Raw genomic sequence first — 16,548 nt, 5'->3', positions numbered from 1 at the left:
ATAAACTGAAACTTTTATGCTTTCTTAACACATTGCTGCTGACAGTAAAATGGTGTGAATGCTTTGGAAAAAGATCTGTACTTTCTTATAAATACACATTTATCATATGACCCAGCAACTCCATTCCTAGGTATATGAAAGAAATATGAAAACAAGTCCACACAAAGACTTACACACAAATTATTATAGCAGCCTTATTCATATTAGTCATAAACTGGAAACAATCGAAATGCCCATCCAAAGTATGAGGAAATCATAATATTTATTTAATGGCATTGTACTCAGTAGAAAAAATAAGATACTAACTAGTAGTAAACACAAATGAGTATCAGCCACAGTGAGTGAAAAGTAGTAGGAAATAAAATACATATTTGTATTTCATTTGTAAGTCAGCTTGATATAGAAGTTAAAAAATCAGGCAAAACTAGTCAGTGATAGAAGTCAAAAAGTATTCACCTAAGTTTGTAGGAAGGAAATGATAGGAAAGGGATACAAGACATCCTTCCACCATGAAGAGGGTCTAGATCTTGATTTGCATGTGGTTCCAAAGATGTATATATTTGTCAAAATTCATCAGAATGAATACTGTTTGCTGATTTACTGTATATTATAAAATGAGGTCAAATTTCCATAGTATATCATGGTAGATATTACGACTTCATCTTTAAAACTGCAACTAAGTATCATCAAGATGCTTATTCTTATTTACATTTAATATATAAATTCATCAAAACTCATCCTTAAATCCAACAAATAAAAATCACTACTTCTATAGTGTATATATTTTGAACAAAATTATGATAGCCAAACAGATTATCTCTTATTTTATAATTATGTCATTAATCCCAAGGACCTAGGGATTAATCCCAAGGTAAATTAATTTTTATAACCCTTAGTGAATGTTTTCTTGTTACAGTTATTTTTTCTTTCCTAAGGAATCTTGTCATTGTAGGGACTTTGACAGTGAATACCCAGATAACAACGAATCTCTACATAAAATGGACATGAGTTGGGACAAGCCTTTCCAAACAGAAGCAATGGAAAATCTTTAAGGCCAGAAACAAGACTGAGGCATCCCTCACATACACAAGCTTTAACATGTATATGTGGAATGTATATGTCCATATGGTTCTAAGCCCATGAATCATTGCTAGACTCCCAAAGATCCAAAAATTAATATATACACATTAAGGAACATGTAAGAGAACACATGAAGTTGATTTATTAAGAAAGAAGCATGGTAGGATAAGAAAGAAATGAATTTTTTTTTTTTTTTAAAGCTAAGAACTAGGTTAGCTGGAGATTAAAGAATAAGGGCTCATAATCAGGGAAGCAAATGACTTCTAAATTTAATGTCTATTACAGATTGCTTACCTCATTCTTCTTTCTATTTTTTTTAGCCACAGACAAAATTTCCTAGGAAATTGAAAAACAAAATGATAATGTACATGGTTCATTCATTTATTCATTCAAGATTTATCTGTTATAACTTTATGCTAGGAAATGGTGATAAAGCTCTCAAGGTAATTAAAATGCGGACTTAAGTAAAATTGTGGATGCCAGGCAAAATTGAGCCTAGAGTGTCTTTCAATAAAATTCTGAATTAGTCAGCAACACTTAAAAATTGAGTTATTTACTCTGAGTTTCCCAGGTTTTTTTTTTTTAAATTCAGGTTTATCTGAATAAACTTAAGTCCATATTCATACATGGCAACAATCCTCTCGTACAGAAGCTGGCAAACTATAGCCTGTGGACCCATTCCAGCTAGCAGCCTGTTTAGAACAAAGTCAGGCTTAACTGTTTAGTTTGTCCATGGCTGCTTTTGGGCAAAGTACAGGGTTGAGTAGGCACCACCAAACTACTTAAAGTCCAAAAACATTTACTATCTGGCCCTTTACAAAAGGTTTCTGAACTCTTCTCTGGAGTCAAGTTGTGGCTATGCTTGTTATTCAATAATTCACTCCCAAATGTATTATAGTTCCAACTCCAACCCACTTAATAAGGCCTCTGTGGATACAAATCTAGAGTTCACAGTCCTAAGAAAGAGGCAAAGACAAATAAATTTAAAATACTGAATGAAGTGTTCTGATACTGAAGAACTGACTAGATGCTAAGGGTATGGAGATAAGCAATACCTGAGTGTCACCTGGTGACTTAGGAGTTACATCAAATTACCTGAATAAGTTGTCATCAGGGCATAATCATTGAAGATATAGTTACAGTACATCTCAAGCAAGAAGAGTAGTGTATCTTAAATTTAATATGTATGGGTCAATGATAGGAGATGTCAGTAAATGGCTGACACATACATACATACATATGTATGTTATGTCATGTGTTTATGTAAAATAATATCTTAGCATAGACATTCAAATTATAAGACTAAAGGACTTTTAAAAGGGAAGAGAAGAGTTGTCTTTTAAAATGACTACATAAGCTGAAGCTTTTTGGAGAACAATTTGTGAATGAATCAACACAAATACATCACCATCTATGAAGTATTCTTGTTAAAAATTAAACCTTGTAACTATTGTTAATTCCTGCCCTTGCTTACCTCCACAGCTTCATTCTTCACTACCCTTTCATTTACACACGAACTGGAGACAAATATACTTTTTTATTTGAGTATGCCAGGATCTCTCTTGCTTCTGAATGTTTGTCAAAAGCTATTGTCTCTCTACACAACACTTACGCACTGTCTTCCATGATTTTACTACTTCCCTGTTAACCACCTCCCAACCTTTAAGTAATTTAACTAAGCCTCAACGTAGATGCTGCTTCACAGATGAAAACTTTTATTAACTTCATGCCTGAGTTAAAAGCCCCTCTGTAAGCTCAAAAGCATGTAATGTTGCGACTGTAATTGACTATTTACTTCTGTATATTTTTCACTGGATGTAGGCAAAGGACAGCAGTGTTTATTTTTCTTTGATAACTGATCTTACTAATGCCAGTCTGCCCATTGCAGATAGGCCATAATCATCTGATGTATTAAATTAGCAGCTGTGTGATTGGCTGAACTTCAATACACCTAATTAATGGTGTTTTCAAACAGCAGGCTGAGTGTGATCTATAATCAGTTAAGTTGATTCTGCTCTTATTTTTAAATAAAAAATTTTAAAAAGGATAATATCAGAGTGTATCCCTAAATAGAAGTATTGTGTGAATTTTTTTATTTTATACTTTATGAAGATCTAAAGAGTTCAGATTTCAGGTAAAAGATGAAGTAGGTAATAAGATTAGAATTTTTTAAATTCAAGACAGTGATGCATTAAAATATACTTAAGGAGTATCTAAGGTTTCTCATACTGAAGAGGCTCTTATTTAATTAAGTAACAAGTGAGAAGGTGGAAAATGGAACTGGTTTTAGGAATTAGTATGTAATTTTAGCTCCCTGAAGGTCTTCAACTAAGAATAAGAACAAAGTTCTTCAGGTAAAGTTTTCAGGATGTAAGTAATTATAACAATTTCTGGTTATTCCAAGTGCACTCTTCTCTTACAACATGAAGATGGTGTCATCTTCTTCCTAAAACACTTAAGAGGTTGAAATTCAAGAAACAGCAACCTGTAGCATTAAAGTGGTTCAAAACCCACCATAGCTTTTTTTTACTCAACCTCAAATCTTATGTGCCCTTCACATTTTTACCTCCTTTGACATGACCTCTGAAATATTGTATGATTCATCTTCTCTTCCTCTTTTCTTTTTTGTAACTGTAAAAAAGAAAATCATTTTCTTGTTGATAGCAATTAAAATGAAAATATAAACACCTATTTTTCAAAACCAAAACAAGGAAATTCACCTGGATTTTCCTCACTTCCATCAACAGGATTTCTACCCTACAAAACAAGGATTTAGAATTATCAGTTTTTGCAAAATCCCTGATTTAAAAAAGATATATGCACCCCTATGTTTATTGCTGTATTATTTACAATAGCCAAGATATGGAAGCAACCAAAGGGTTCATCATAGATGAATGGATAAAGAAGAGATGGTATGTATATTCAACAAGATTATTCAGCTAAAGAACCAAAAGAAATCCTGCCATTTGTGACATGGATGGACTTAGAGGATATCATGCTACATGAAATAAGCCAGGTACAGAAAGACAAATACCATATGACTTCACATGTGTGAAATCCAAAAACAAAAACAAAAAAATGAACAAAGTAGCAGTAGACTCATAGACACTGAGAAGGGACTAGTGGTTACTCTGGGGGGCAGTTGAGATAGGAGGATAGGGACAGGGAGGGGGACAAAAGGAACAAAAATAATCGTAATATAAGTTGGTCACAGGGATGACAGTGTAGCATGGAGAATATAGCACGGTTCCGTAACACCTTCCTATGTTTACAGATAGTAACTGCACTAGCTGGGGTAAGGACTTAATGTGTCTAACAGATGAACTACTGTGCTGTATACTTGAAACCAATATAATATTGTATATAAACTATACTGCAATTAAAAAAGAGTAACAGTCTTCTAAAGACTTCTATGATATAACATATTAAAAGGCAATGATAAAGAAAACCAAGTAAATGTTACTTGGAGGTGAACCACATCTACAAACTCTTCACTATTATACTTAACGAACAGGTAACCTTTCTCTGTATTTCCCTACTGTAACTTGTTTGTAACTATTAGCAGATACGCTATCTGCTGTAATTTTGTCTCCGCTGTTGCATCTATGTACAAGGTAAAAATTCAGATTACAGTTATGGCTTCAAGTTGACATGATGGGGTTAGAAGCATTAAGGAGAAAGAGTAATCATTATGAGGTCCAAAGAGGTGGCCACTTATAAACTGTCTTGAGGTATAAAACATTTGCACATTTTTCCCACATCAGAGAACAGTATTTTGCTAATATGAAAATAGTCCACAGAATAAGAAACTGATCAGGTCATACTTAGCTCTCCTTCCAAACCTAAAATACTGAACAGATATTAACATGTTTCTATGCAGCCTGGAATAAAGACAGGTTTTCAGATAAAGAAGGTTCAAATTAAATAGATAATCAATAAAGTCAAAAGAATACAAAAAAGAATTATTTCAGTACTTAAGGTACTGTACACAAATTTTCTAGTTCACTATGAATTATTACCTTAGCAATTTTTAAAGATTCCTTTTTTCTCTCCAATTTCTCTTTCTTCTTCTGTTCCTGTAAGATAATTTTTTCTTAATGTCACAAATAGAAATGCAAGTATTAAACACTCGAAATCACAAATAACATGTTCATAATGAAGAAACAACATAAAAATTAAAAAACAAATGAGAATTTGCACTTCAAATCTTTATGGTTCCTTTATGGAAATAGATTTACCCTCCTTCCTTAAACAACTAAAATCCAGATAAAATATATTAAATAATGGTTTCAGACAACATGCAGCAAAGGACAGCGAACACTGAGAGAAGGGAACAAATGAGAACAATGTTCTGATTGCTCAACTTACTGCCTTTCCAAGTGCAAATAATGGAGAACCCAAACACGCTGAACAGTTTCCAAGTTGAGGAGACAAAGAATACAAAATAGAGCAGCTCGCATAACCAGGGTTCAAGTACCAGAAACAAGAGGGCTACACACAAGAAAGATCTGACGATATGCAGTGAGTCTTTAAGCTGAGCACTGATGAGTGCAGGAGTGAAAGAAAACTAAGGCCAGGAAGAGAACCACTGAAAAAGGAGGTGGACAATCCTTACACTCACAAAGGGATCATGAACAATTCAGATTCCTGCCAGCCAAAGTAGAAAGGCCTCTAACATACAGGGCATCAAGAACAGTACTCAGAAACAGAGGGAACAAAACAGCAGCAGACTCAAAGGCACTGAGAAGCGACCAGAAGTTACAAAGGGGGAGGGATTGGGGACTAAGGGGAATGGTAATTTGCAACTACAATGTAAATTGGTTGCATGAGGAGAGTAGTACAGCATGGAGAACAGAGTCAATGATTCCAACATCTATGCTGATTGATAGTAACTGCACTAGAGGGTGTGAGGATTTGATAATGTGGGTTAACTGCTGAACCACTGTGCTGTAAATCTGAAACCAAAAAGACTGTATATCAATGATACTTTAAAAAGCTTGGTCAAGCAAAAATAACAAAACGAAAAAAAAAGAACAGTGCTCAGAAGAGGGGCCAGGTTATTCCTAGACTGAAAGCTGTCTTCTAACAAACTTTTAAAAGCAAGAACCGGAAGGATTCAAAATGTTTCCTAGAGGTGGTTAAAAGGGTATCTTCATTATAACTCATTGACTTTATCTGTTTCACTTTACAATTTAAAGGTTTAAAAAGGGCTTCATTAAGCCAGCATCACTCTAATACCAAAACCAGGAAAAGACCCCACAAAAAAAGAAAATTACAGACCAATATCCCTGATGAATGTAGATGCAAAAATACTCAACAAAATATTAGCAAACTGAATTCAAAAATACATCAAGAGGATCACACACCATGATCAAGTGGGATTCATCCCAGGGATGCAAGGATGGTATAACATTCAAAAATCCATCAACATCATCCACCACATCAACAAAAAGAAAGACAAAAAGCGTATGATCATCTCCATAGATGCTGAAAAAGCATTCGACAAAATTCAACATCCATTCATGATAAAAACCCTTAACAAAATGGGTATAGAGGGCAAGTACCTCAACATAATAAAGGCCATGTATGACAAACCCAAAGCCAACATCATACTTAACAGCGAGAAGCTGAAAGCTTTTCACCTAAGACTGGGAACAAGGCAGGGATGCCCACTCTCCTCAGTGTTATTCAACATAGTACTGGAGGTCCTAGCCACGGCAATTAGACAAAACAAAGAAATACAAGGAATCCAGATTGGTAAAGAAGAAGTCAAACTGTCACTATTTGCAGATGACATATTGTACATAAAAAACCCTAAAGACTCCACTCCAAAACTACTAGAACTAATATCGGAATACAGCAAAGTTGCAGGACACAAAATTAATACATAGAAATCTGTTGCTTTACTATATACACTAACGATGAAGTAGCACAAAGAGAAATCTGGAAAACAATTCCATTCACAATTGCATCAAAAGGAGTACCTAGGAATAACCTAACCAAGGAAGTAAAACACCTATACCCTGAAAACTACAAGACACTTTTTAAGAAAAATTAAAGAGGACACTAACAAATGGAAACTCATCCCATGCTCTTGGCTAGGAAGAATTAGTATTGTCAAAATGGCCATCCTACCAAAAGCAATCTACAGATTCAATGCAATCCCTATCAAAATACCAAAAGCATTCTTCAATGAACTGGAACAAATAGTTCTAAAATTCATATGGAACCACCAAAGACCCCGAATAGCCAAAGCAATCCTGAGAAGGAAGAATAAAGCAGGGTATCTTCATTATAACTCATTGACTTTATCTATTTCACTTTACAATTTAAAGGTTTAAAAAGGGCTTCATTAAGCCAGCATTCATTAAGCCAGCTTAAAGTTGCTTCCCAACTTTAGGCTCTACTACAAGGCCACAGTAATCAAGACAATTTGGTACTGGCACAAGAACAGAGCCACAGACCAGTGGAACAGAACAGAGCGTCCAGCTATTAACCCAAACATATATGGTCAATTAATATATGATAAAGGAGCCATGGATATACAATGGGGAAATGATAGCCTCTTCAACAGCTGGTGTTGGCAAAACTGGGCAGCTACATGTAAGAAAACGAAACCGGATCATTGTCTAACCCCATACACAAAAGTAAATTTGAAATGGATCAAAGACCTGAATGTAAGTTATGTAACCATAAATCTCTTAGAATAAACATAGGCAAAAATCTCTTGGACATAAACATGAGCAACTTCTTCATGAACATATCTCCCCGGGCAAGGGAAACAAAAGCAAAAGTGAACAAGTGGGACTATATCAAGCTGAAAAGCTTCTGTACAGCAAAGGACACCATCAATAGAAAAAAAGGCATCCTACTGTATGGGAGAATATATTCATAAATGACATCCAATAAAGGGTTGACATCCAAAATATATAAAGAACTCATGCACCTGAACAAAAAGCAAATAACCAGATTAAAAAATGGGCAGAGGATCTGAACAGACACTTCTCCAAAGAAGAAATTCAGATGGCCAACAGGCACATAAAAAGATGCACATCGCCAGTCATCAGAGAAATGCAAATTAAAACCACAATGAGATATCACCTCACACCAGTAAGGATGGCCACCATCCAAAAGACAAACAACAATGTTGGCAAGGTTGTGGAGAAAGGGGAACCCTACTACACTGCTGGTGAGAATGTAAATCAGTTCAACCATTGTGTAAAGCAGTAAAGAGGTTCCTCAAAAAACTAAAAATAGAAACACCATTTGACCCAGGAATCCCACTCCCTAGGAATTTACCCTAACAATGCAGCAGCCCAGTTTGAAAGACATATGCACCCCTATGTTTATGGCAGCACCATTTACAATAGCCAAGAAATGGAAGCAACCTAAGCGTCCATCACTAGATGAATGGATAAAGAAGATGTGGTACATATACACAATGGAATATTATTCAGTCATAAGAAGAAAACAAATCCTACCATTTGCAACAACATGGATGGAGCTAGAGGGTATTATGCTCAGTGAAATAAGCCAGGTGGAGAAAGACAAGTATCAAATGATTCACTCATTTGTGGAGTATAAGAACAAAGAAAAAAACTGAAGGAAGAAAAGAGCAGCAGCCTCACAGAACCCAAGAATGAACTAACGGTTACCAAAGGGAAAGGGACTGGGGAGGCTGAGTGGGGAGGGAGGGATAAGGGTAAAAAAGGGGCATTACTATTAGCAGACATAATGTAGGGGGGGCATGGGGTGGGATGTAGAACACAGAGAAGACAAGTAGTGATTCTACAGCATCTTACTACGCTGATGGACAGTGACTGTAATGGGGCGTGTGGGGGGGACTTGACAATGGGGGAGTCTAGTAAACATAATGTTCCTCATGTAATTGTAGATTAATAAAAAAGAAAAAAAAAGTGCTTCAATAAATGAAAAAGAGAGTTTAGCAAATGCAGCAAAATCTTGATATTTGTTTACTGTGACTGAAGGGGACACAGGGATTTACCATAGTCTCAAAATATGCATGCTTTATAATCTTCATACAGTATAGTGGACAATAAAGTTATACTGTATAGCATATTGGATGGTAAGTGCAATGGGAAAAACAGAACAAGGTAAAGGGGATAGAGAATGTGTATGGAGGTGTCAGAGAGCACTCCATTTAGAGTCGATGAGGTAAGGCCTCACTGAGAAAACATTTAAGCCAACGTTTGAGGATGATGATGATGAAATAAGCTATGCAGACAGACATCTTCCAAGAAGGGGGTTCCAAGAAGGAAACTGCCAGTGCAAAGGCCCAAAGGAACCTGGAATAAGGTCCCCAAGGTAAGGTGAGGGAGACAGCCAGACTGCTTACTGTCTTGTAGGCCTTCAAAGGACTTTGGCTTTGTGAGGAACAAATGTAAGCTAGGAGGCAGTGAAACATCATTAAAGTACTACATGGAGGTAGGCTGAGGGGAGGGAAGCACTTAAGAAATATTCTTTACCTAGTCAAAAAAAATGAAGGCAAATGAAGACCTTTTTAGATATATAAAAGCTGAAAGACCGTATCAGCAACAGAAAATGCAAATGGCTCTATAACAGCAGCAGAGCAGCGACTATTTAATGAAGACAGCAAGTGAGAGATGGGAGATAATTAAAAAGGACAGGAATTCAGCCATAAAAAAAATGAAATCTTTTCATATGCAACATGGGTGGATCTTGAGGACATTATGTTAAATGAAGTAAGTCAAACAGAGAAAAACAAATACTATTTGTCTTATATGTGGAATAAAAAAAAGTTCACACAACAGACTAGTGGTTAGGGGTAGTGGAGAGTAGACTAAGGACGTCAAAAGGTATAGTTATAAAGTACAATAGTCCTGCAGATAGAATGTACAGCATGGTGACTACAGTTAATACTGTACTACATGTTTAAAAGTTGCTAAGAGACTGTTATGTTTTATGTTAATTATACGTTGGTAAAGAAGGAGGGAGAAGTTTTCTGGAATTCATGGCTATGCTCATTTATCTTAATTATGGTGGATCCATGCAGGTCTACATGTCAAAACTTATAAAACTATACATTTAAAATATGTTCAGTTTTATGTATGTCAAATGTATCTCAATAAAACAATTTTTAAAAAAGGACTGAGCAACATAAAATATATAATTTCCAGTATCCAAAAAATATCACTAGATAGGATCAAAAATTAGCCTACAGGTAAACAGAAAAATAAGTAGTGGTTATTCATACAGTGGAATGCTTCAGAGGAATAAAAAATGACTTGCATAAATGATTAAAAGTACACTAAGCTTAAAAAGAACACAGAGAATAATTACAACATGACTCCATTATATAATAATCTGGAAAAGACAATACTAATGTACAGTGCCAGAAAATATAAATTAGTGGTTGATAGGTGCCAGGCACAGGGATCACTCTATCAAGAGAACTTCTTGGGGTGATGGAAGTTCTTTATCTTGATTGTGTTGGTGGTTATACACATCTATACATTGGCCAAAACTCATCAAACTGTAATCTTAAATGTGTGCAATTTTTTGTATGTAACTGTCTCAGTTAGGCTGTTTTTTCATAAACAAATTTAAATTACTAACTGTAATCAATCACATATACATACCTCTAATTGCTGCTGTTCCATTTTAGTCAATAAAAATTTGGAATAGATATTACTTTTTTCAAGCAAATGTTGAAGTCTACGGTACCGAATGTCTATGGACTCTCTATCCCAGGACATGCGAGCCTATCCAAAGAGAAAATTTCCATAATTATTAAAGTTTTGTGATATATGCCAATCTTTTGCATAAGGTGTAACACAAATGGATAAATAAGTGCTCTATGGGTTGAATGTATTTCCTATAATGGGAAAAAAAATTTTTGTACTATCAATTTGCTAAAAATAGTGTATTTTTACTAACCAAGAACTACCACAACAAATAGCTGAAAAAATATGATTCTTGGGTTCAACAGGCAATCTGGTAAAATGAAGCTTAGATACCAAAATTTAAATTTCAGAGACTTAACATTTGTTACTGACATACGTACTGAGTTGAGGGTCCTTTTCAACATCTGAAATTAAAGTATTAACTCAAGTTGGATTTAAGTTTTTAAATAGATGATTTCAGAAAAGAAAATTTTTATCTACCAGTTTTATTTGAAAGGACATTAAAATTAAAAAATTATTTCATTAGCTAGAACTAGAACATTTGTTTTTAGAATGCTGAAACTGTATTGTCAAAATATTCCAACATGCTAAATCTGATTTCTTACAAGACTCTTTTCTTTCCTCCTTAGTATTGTGTTCCCCAGAGCTTTACCCTTAATCTTTTAGCTTTCTTTTACTCTCATACTCTTAGCTTTATCTTTCACCTCTGTACACCTTCCAATTACTAACCTCTGCTTTTCATATTACTTTTGCACACCATTTATTAATTAAGTCATTTCTAGGGGTCTATAATAGTCTAATGGCTAAGGAGGAACCTTCTCTCAACTCACATTAATAAAAGTTGAATATTTTAAAAGAGGAATCCCAGAGGGCACAAGATAGAAAACATAAAGCAACAAATAAATAATAGTTCAATGGTCCACAAACATTTTCTGTAAAGGGCCAAAGGGTGACTATTTAAATATTTGATCACATGATCTGTATTACAAATACTCAATTCTTCCTTTTTGCGTAAGAGCGGTTAAAAACAGTATGTAAACAAACAGACTGATTGCATTCCAATAAAAATTTACTTACATAAATAGGCACAAGCCAATCCAGTTCATAATTTGCCAACCCAGTATACTCTGAATTCAAAGAAAAGCATTAAGTGGGCTGAAGTGAGTTAAGTGAGAGCTGAATTCATCTACTAAGACTAAATAACACACAAACCTCAACCAGCAATCCCACTCCTGAGACCAAGTGTTTATGTGCACTCAAGTACAGCCCGAGTCACCATAATCCAATTTATTTAGTGGTTAAGGCTTGACCTTGTTATCAGACACCTTTGTATACTGGCTTCTATTTCCTAGATTCTATGTCATCTCTCTAGCTTTTCTTTCAAAGCAAATTTCTTTTCCCTTACAAAAGCAATGACAATACCTAAAATTAAATCTAATAAAAGTAATACCAGGGCATTACAGTAAATTTAAATATAAAAAAGTCACCCCTAATCCTACCCAAGCAGATCAGTTGGTATCTTACTCTTTTCAATTCTTTTAGAATAGCCTTTCTTTTACGATTATCCATATACTGCTGTGGTTAAATAGGCAGTCAATGAATGAAGTGAATATTAAAAAGAGTGAGATGAAATTACTTGGTATTTATAAAAATAAATTCTTACATTTTTAACTTTTTAAATGTTTAAAATTTTAGTTAAAATATTCCGGGTTTAATTTACATACATCTGCTCCCTTCAATCCTTTTCAGAATAAATTAGCATTCTTTTTAAGTAATTAAAGATTTAAGATGCCATCATGGAACAAAAATTTGTCATTAATTAGAATACCATGCCAATGGTTAACCTTCAAGCCTAGTCTTCTGTATTTCAAAATAATTTTGTAAGGAATCTTATTTATCATTACTCTTTCTTAACAATTTTATTATTTATTATATTAAGGTAAATAAATTGTAGGCCCATTTGTTGAAAGCAAAGTGCCTGGCAGGGAGCACCTCTTGCTGGCTAGTGAAAATAGTATGCCAGTTGACACCAGGGGCATAAATACCCCACTGTCTACCCCATTCTCTCTCCCAACAGCAGCCCCAGATTTGGGAGATAGGAGTAGGGTTATATTTCAGTCTACACATTATCAACTATTTGCCTTTTACCTCTCTAAGAAATCTCCCAACTCTTACCTTCCCCCTTCCCCCACTACATACACATTAATGAAAGTCTGAAGTCTTCCAGGCTAACAATGACTTCTTTCAAAAGGAAATGCAGGTGAGAAGCCAAAGAAAATAACTGTAGAAAATGAATGTCAAAGTCATTCCAGACTCTTCACAAACCTTAACATCTCCTAAAGTGAAGTCAATGCTTCTCATTAACAAACTTAAGCTAGTTCTTTCTCTCAAGTACTTCCAAATATACGCCCAGAAATACTGTGGTCTCCCCAAAAGAAAATCTTTATTTTTGTATACTTGAGTTTTTTGGTCTCCAAAGATATGTAGGGAGACTTTATTCTTGGATATTTCTCCTTATAGGGACTAACGTATAAGTGTGAAGTGTAAAAATTAATCAAATTCTTTCAATGTCTGTACATTAAAAAGACAATGTATTAACAACTGACCACAGTACCACTATGTTTGCAGCCAATAACATCCTTATATTAGTAAAAAGATTGAAAAGTTACTCACTTTATTCATAGTAGAATTAAAAATTGCTGTTTTAGGTTCCATAATTCATAACTGCTAAAGAAAAAAATACTAGCTGCACCATACCTCTCTCTCAATAACAATTCCAAAATTCTACGGCTGATTACAAAACGTTTGTTCAAAAGCGTAAAATTTTCACTGAAAGTAGTTGTTTTGACTCCTAGCTTAACCATCAATTGTTTGTGGTACTATAAATTTGTCAGATCTTTTTTAAATGTAAAAATAATGCTTCTTTCCCTGAATTAATGCATTCTGGAAAGGTATTTTTATTTATCGCCTATCTTTCTTGAAATGCTATTTACTTAACAACCTGCACGAGTCATAAAACTGAAGACGCACTACTCACATATCAAAGGCTTTATCACCCTTACGACCTCTGAAGTTGATTCTATTCTGGAAGTCTGCCCAAGAATTCATCCTTTATAGTTCACCTTGTTACATGGATAGTAAGTATTTTACTTATCCAAGTTATGTAATGTATTATAAAATATTATGTTACCGTAGTTAGAAATTCAATAAACATTTACTGATTATTACTTGCTAGGTACACAGCCTACAAAAACAAAACAGTAAGTGATATTCTCTCAAAAAACAAAGTGAGAATCAAATAAATAATGACAATAATGTGTAATAAAGAACTGAGAATTCAGAGAATGAGGAAAGGTAGTTCAAGGTCAACCTCCCAATTCCGTTAACATCTGTTAACATATTACCTTAACTGATTATGGTCAACTACCATTAGTAAGAACAGAACTAATATTACTGGAGTGAAAGTACAGCATGGTGGTTAAAAAATGTGAACTCTGAAACCACATAACCTACATTACAATTCTTAGCTCTACCATTCAATAGCTTGGGACCCCAAGAACCCTTTATGTGCCTAGTTTCATCTGTAAAATGGGATGAAAATAGGACCTACCTCACAGAATACTTCATTAAAGGGAATAGTTTATACCAGTAATTAAATTAATGAGTTTCTATTAACAGTATGAGTTTCTATTAACAGTATCTGCTTTAAAGAATAGTCGAGGATTTCAATGAGTAAATGCACATACAGCATTTACAAAAGTACCACTCATAAAACATGCTTATCAGGTGTTAATGCTAACAAAAGAATCACTATCGTTGATATAGCAGGGAACCAATTGATTCATTACTTATCTTTTGGAGTGCATTATTTCCCAATTTAAGTAGTTTTGTAATTACATGGAGTTTATTCAGTATTAATGTCTATTTCCTGAGAGTTACAGAGTTAGGGACAAGAACTCTGGAGACAGTTCAAATTTGAGTTTCTTTCATGCTTAACCCCCAACTGTCTCAGTCTAGAGATATCAAAAGTACCTATATCAGCACAATACCGGGAGGGTTAAAAATATCACTTTGTAGGTAATGAGTACCTAAGAGCTGGTGGCTATCATTCTTTCTCTTGTATATGCAATAATTAAGCATCAGGGTGGGCCTTTATTACTGGAGTGAAATATACTTAAGAGAACTGAATGTTCGGGAGGTTAAAAATTCGTTTCAGTAACCTACAAAACAGACACTCTATACAAGAAAACCAAGAGTATAGTAACTTGTTTACAAAGCATACCACATTTTTATCTAAATAATCTTACTTAGCAATAGACCAAGACACCAGATGGAAAGCAAAACGCAAATTTATCAATTGGGTGAAAAACACTGCTAAAAGAAGTGACTACCCATTTTAGAAGAATTATAATGGCTTAAACAAGCAATTTGAAGTGCTCACTTAAAAGAGGTGAAGTCACTTTACAGACCAAGACCACCATCACAGAAACATCTCTCAAAACATGCAAAGGTTTCTCAAAACAAGGCATGTATAAACATAAAATTAGATGAAGAACACAACTGCTTTAAAGTCTATGAAAAAAGTACTAGTAAATCTTAGACTACAGACCACACCTGGGACAGAGCATCAGGTTACTACTGGCTGCAGCGACGATGAACTTGATTCATAACTTACCCTTTCTAGCATCTTACGCTCGCTCTCAAGTCCAGCAGCCTCAAGCTGTTCTTCCTCTTCTCGCATGGCTGGGGTAATCACAGCCGTCTCCGGTTGTTCAACCAGATCTAGAGGTAGGGATCCCAACAGGGGGTAGGATTTTAAACTGCAACTTGGAAAAATTACCAAATACTCAATTCCCAATTTAAACAACCTTCCTCCCTTCTCCAGATACATTTGAAGCAAAAGGTGAAGATCCACAGAGACGCCAGCAACACCTCTCCGAAGGCAACCTGGGTTCTTCACTATGTCATCAAATTGCCTGGACCCCAGTTAACAAATCGGGACGCTGGCGAATAAGCAGTTCTTCCGTGCACAGTCTCCTAAAGCATGCAAATACGTACAACTCCAGGTGTTCTCCACTCACTCGCCACAGCTTCTCACCCCTTTTCCTTCCCTCAGTAACCGCCCGGGGTCGACTCTTCCCGCAACTCGGCCGCAGCCTCCATGCTGCCCACCCCCCGGCCAGGCCCCCACCCGAGAAGCCGCCGCCGCCGCGTCGAGGAAGGTTTTTCTCACTACCGCTACTCGCGGGCCGATGCGCCGGCATGATTGGACACACGCTCCGGAACGCGGTCCGCTCTTCTCAGCTTCTGAAACACCGCGCGCTGAATCCTCACAGCCGCCGCCAGTCTCGGGCTTATGACCAGAACCCCTGCCAGAGAAAAACGCGCGCTCTCCTCCGCGGGAAAACGCCGTCATCTCGCGATATTGCGTGCTCCCCGCCCCGCCCCGCCCCCGAGTGCCGGAGGCGCGAGATTTGGTGTAGTTTGAGTTTTCGTGAGGCTGTTGCATGGTGGTGAGCGTCTTACTGGATGTCCGTTACGGGAAAACTAGATTCGGCTTCAGAAGTCAGTCTTTAACTTTGTGATACTGGGCGAGGCTACCTGCTGCGCGGAGGACCCAGTTTCCTCGCCTACTAAGTGATGGTTCCGAACTACGCAGTACTTTAGAAGCGCTCTGAACAATTTGCAAGGTACTTTAACACACTGGCTGCTCTAAGTCCTCCCAACCGATGATCCTCTTAGGTAGGAAAGATGTATGAATATCTAGATGAGGATGTCAGAAACAAATTATTGCCAACGTGGC

At 35.9% G+C, this 16,548-nt stretch overlaps 1 protein-coding gene across 2 annotated transcripts in view; it reads right to left on the bottom strand.

The window, feature by feature from the left end:
- HELLS (helicase, lymphoid specific) overlaps positions 1-16,322 on the bottom strand; it is a 49,477-nt gene extending 33,155 nt beyond the window's left edge. Inside the window, exons 1-7 of one of the 2 annotated variants that reach the window (XM_036886499.2) lie at positions 15,979-16,322; positions 15,421-15,527; positions 10,701-10,823; positions 5,100-5,156; positions 3,801-3,837; positions 3,647-3,711; positions 1,375-1,416 (exon numbers count right to left, since the gene is read on the bottom strand). In XM_036886499.2, the coding sequence (XP_036742394.2) occupies positions 1,375-1,416; positions 3,647-3,711; positions 3,801-3,837; positions 5,100-5,156; positions 10,701-10,823; positions 15,421-15,527; positions 15,979-16,009 (462 nt within the window). In that variant the 5' untranslated portion in view covers positions 16,010-16,322. The remainder of the gene's footprint in view (positions 1-1,374; positions 1,417-3,646; positions 3,712-3,800; positions 3,838-5,099; positions 5,157-10,700; positions 10,824-15,420; positions 15,528-15,978) is intronic. The other variant, XM_036886500.2, reaches the window with a different exon arrangement.
- Between the last annotated feature and the right edge of the window lie 226 nt (positions 16,323-16,548).

The sequence above is a fragment of the Manis pentadactyla genome, chromosome 8 (genome assembly GCF_030020395.1).
Source record: "Manis pentadactyla isolate mManPen7 chromosome 8, mManPen7.hap1, whole genome shotgun sequence".
Classification (NCBI taxonomy): domain Eukaryota; kingdom Metazoa; phylum Chordata; class Mammalia; order Pholidota; family Manidae; genus Manis; species Manis pentadactyla.
Note: the sequence above shows the minus strand (reverse complement) of the source record. Positions and strands in the feature narration are given on the sequence as shown.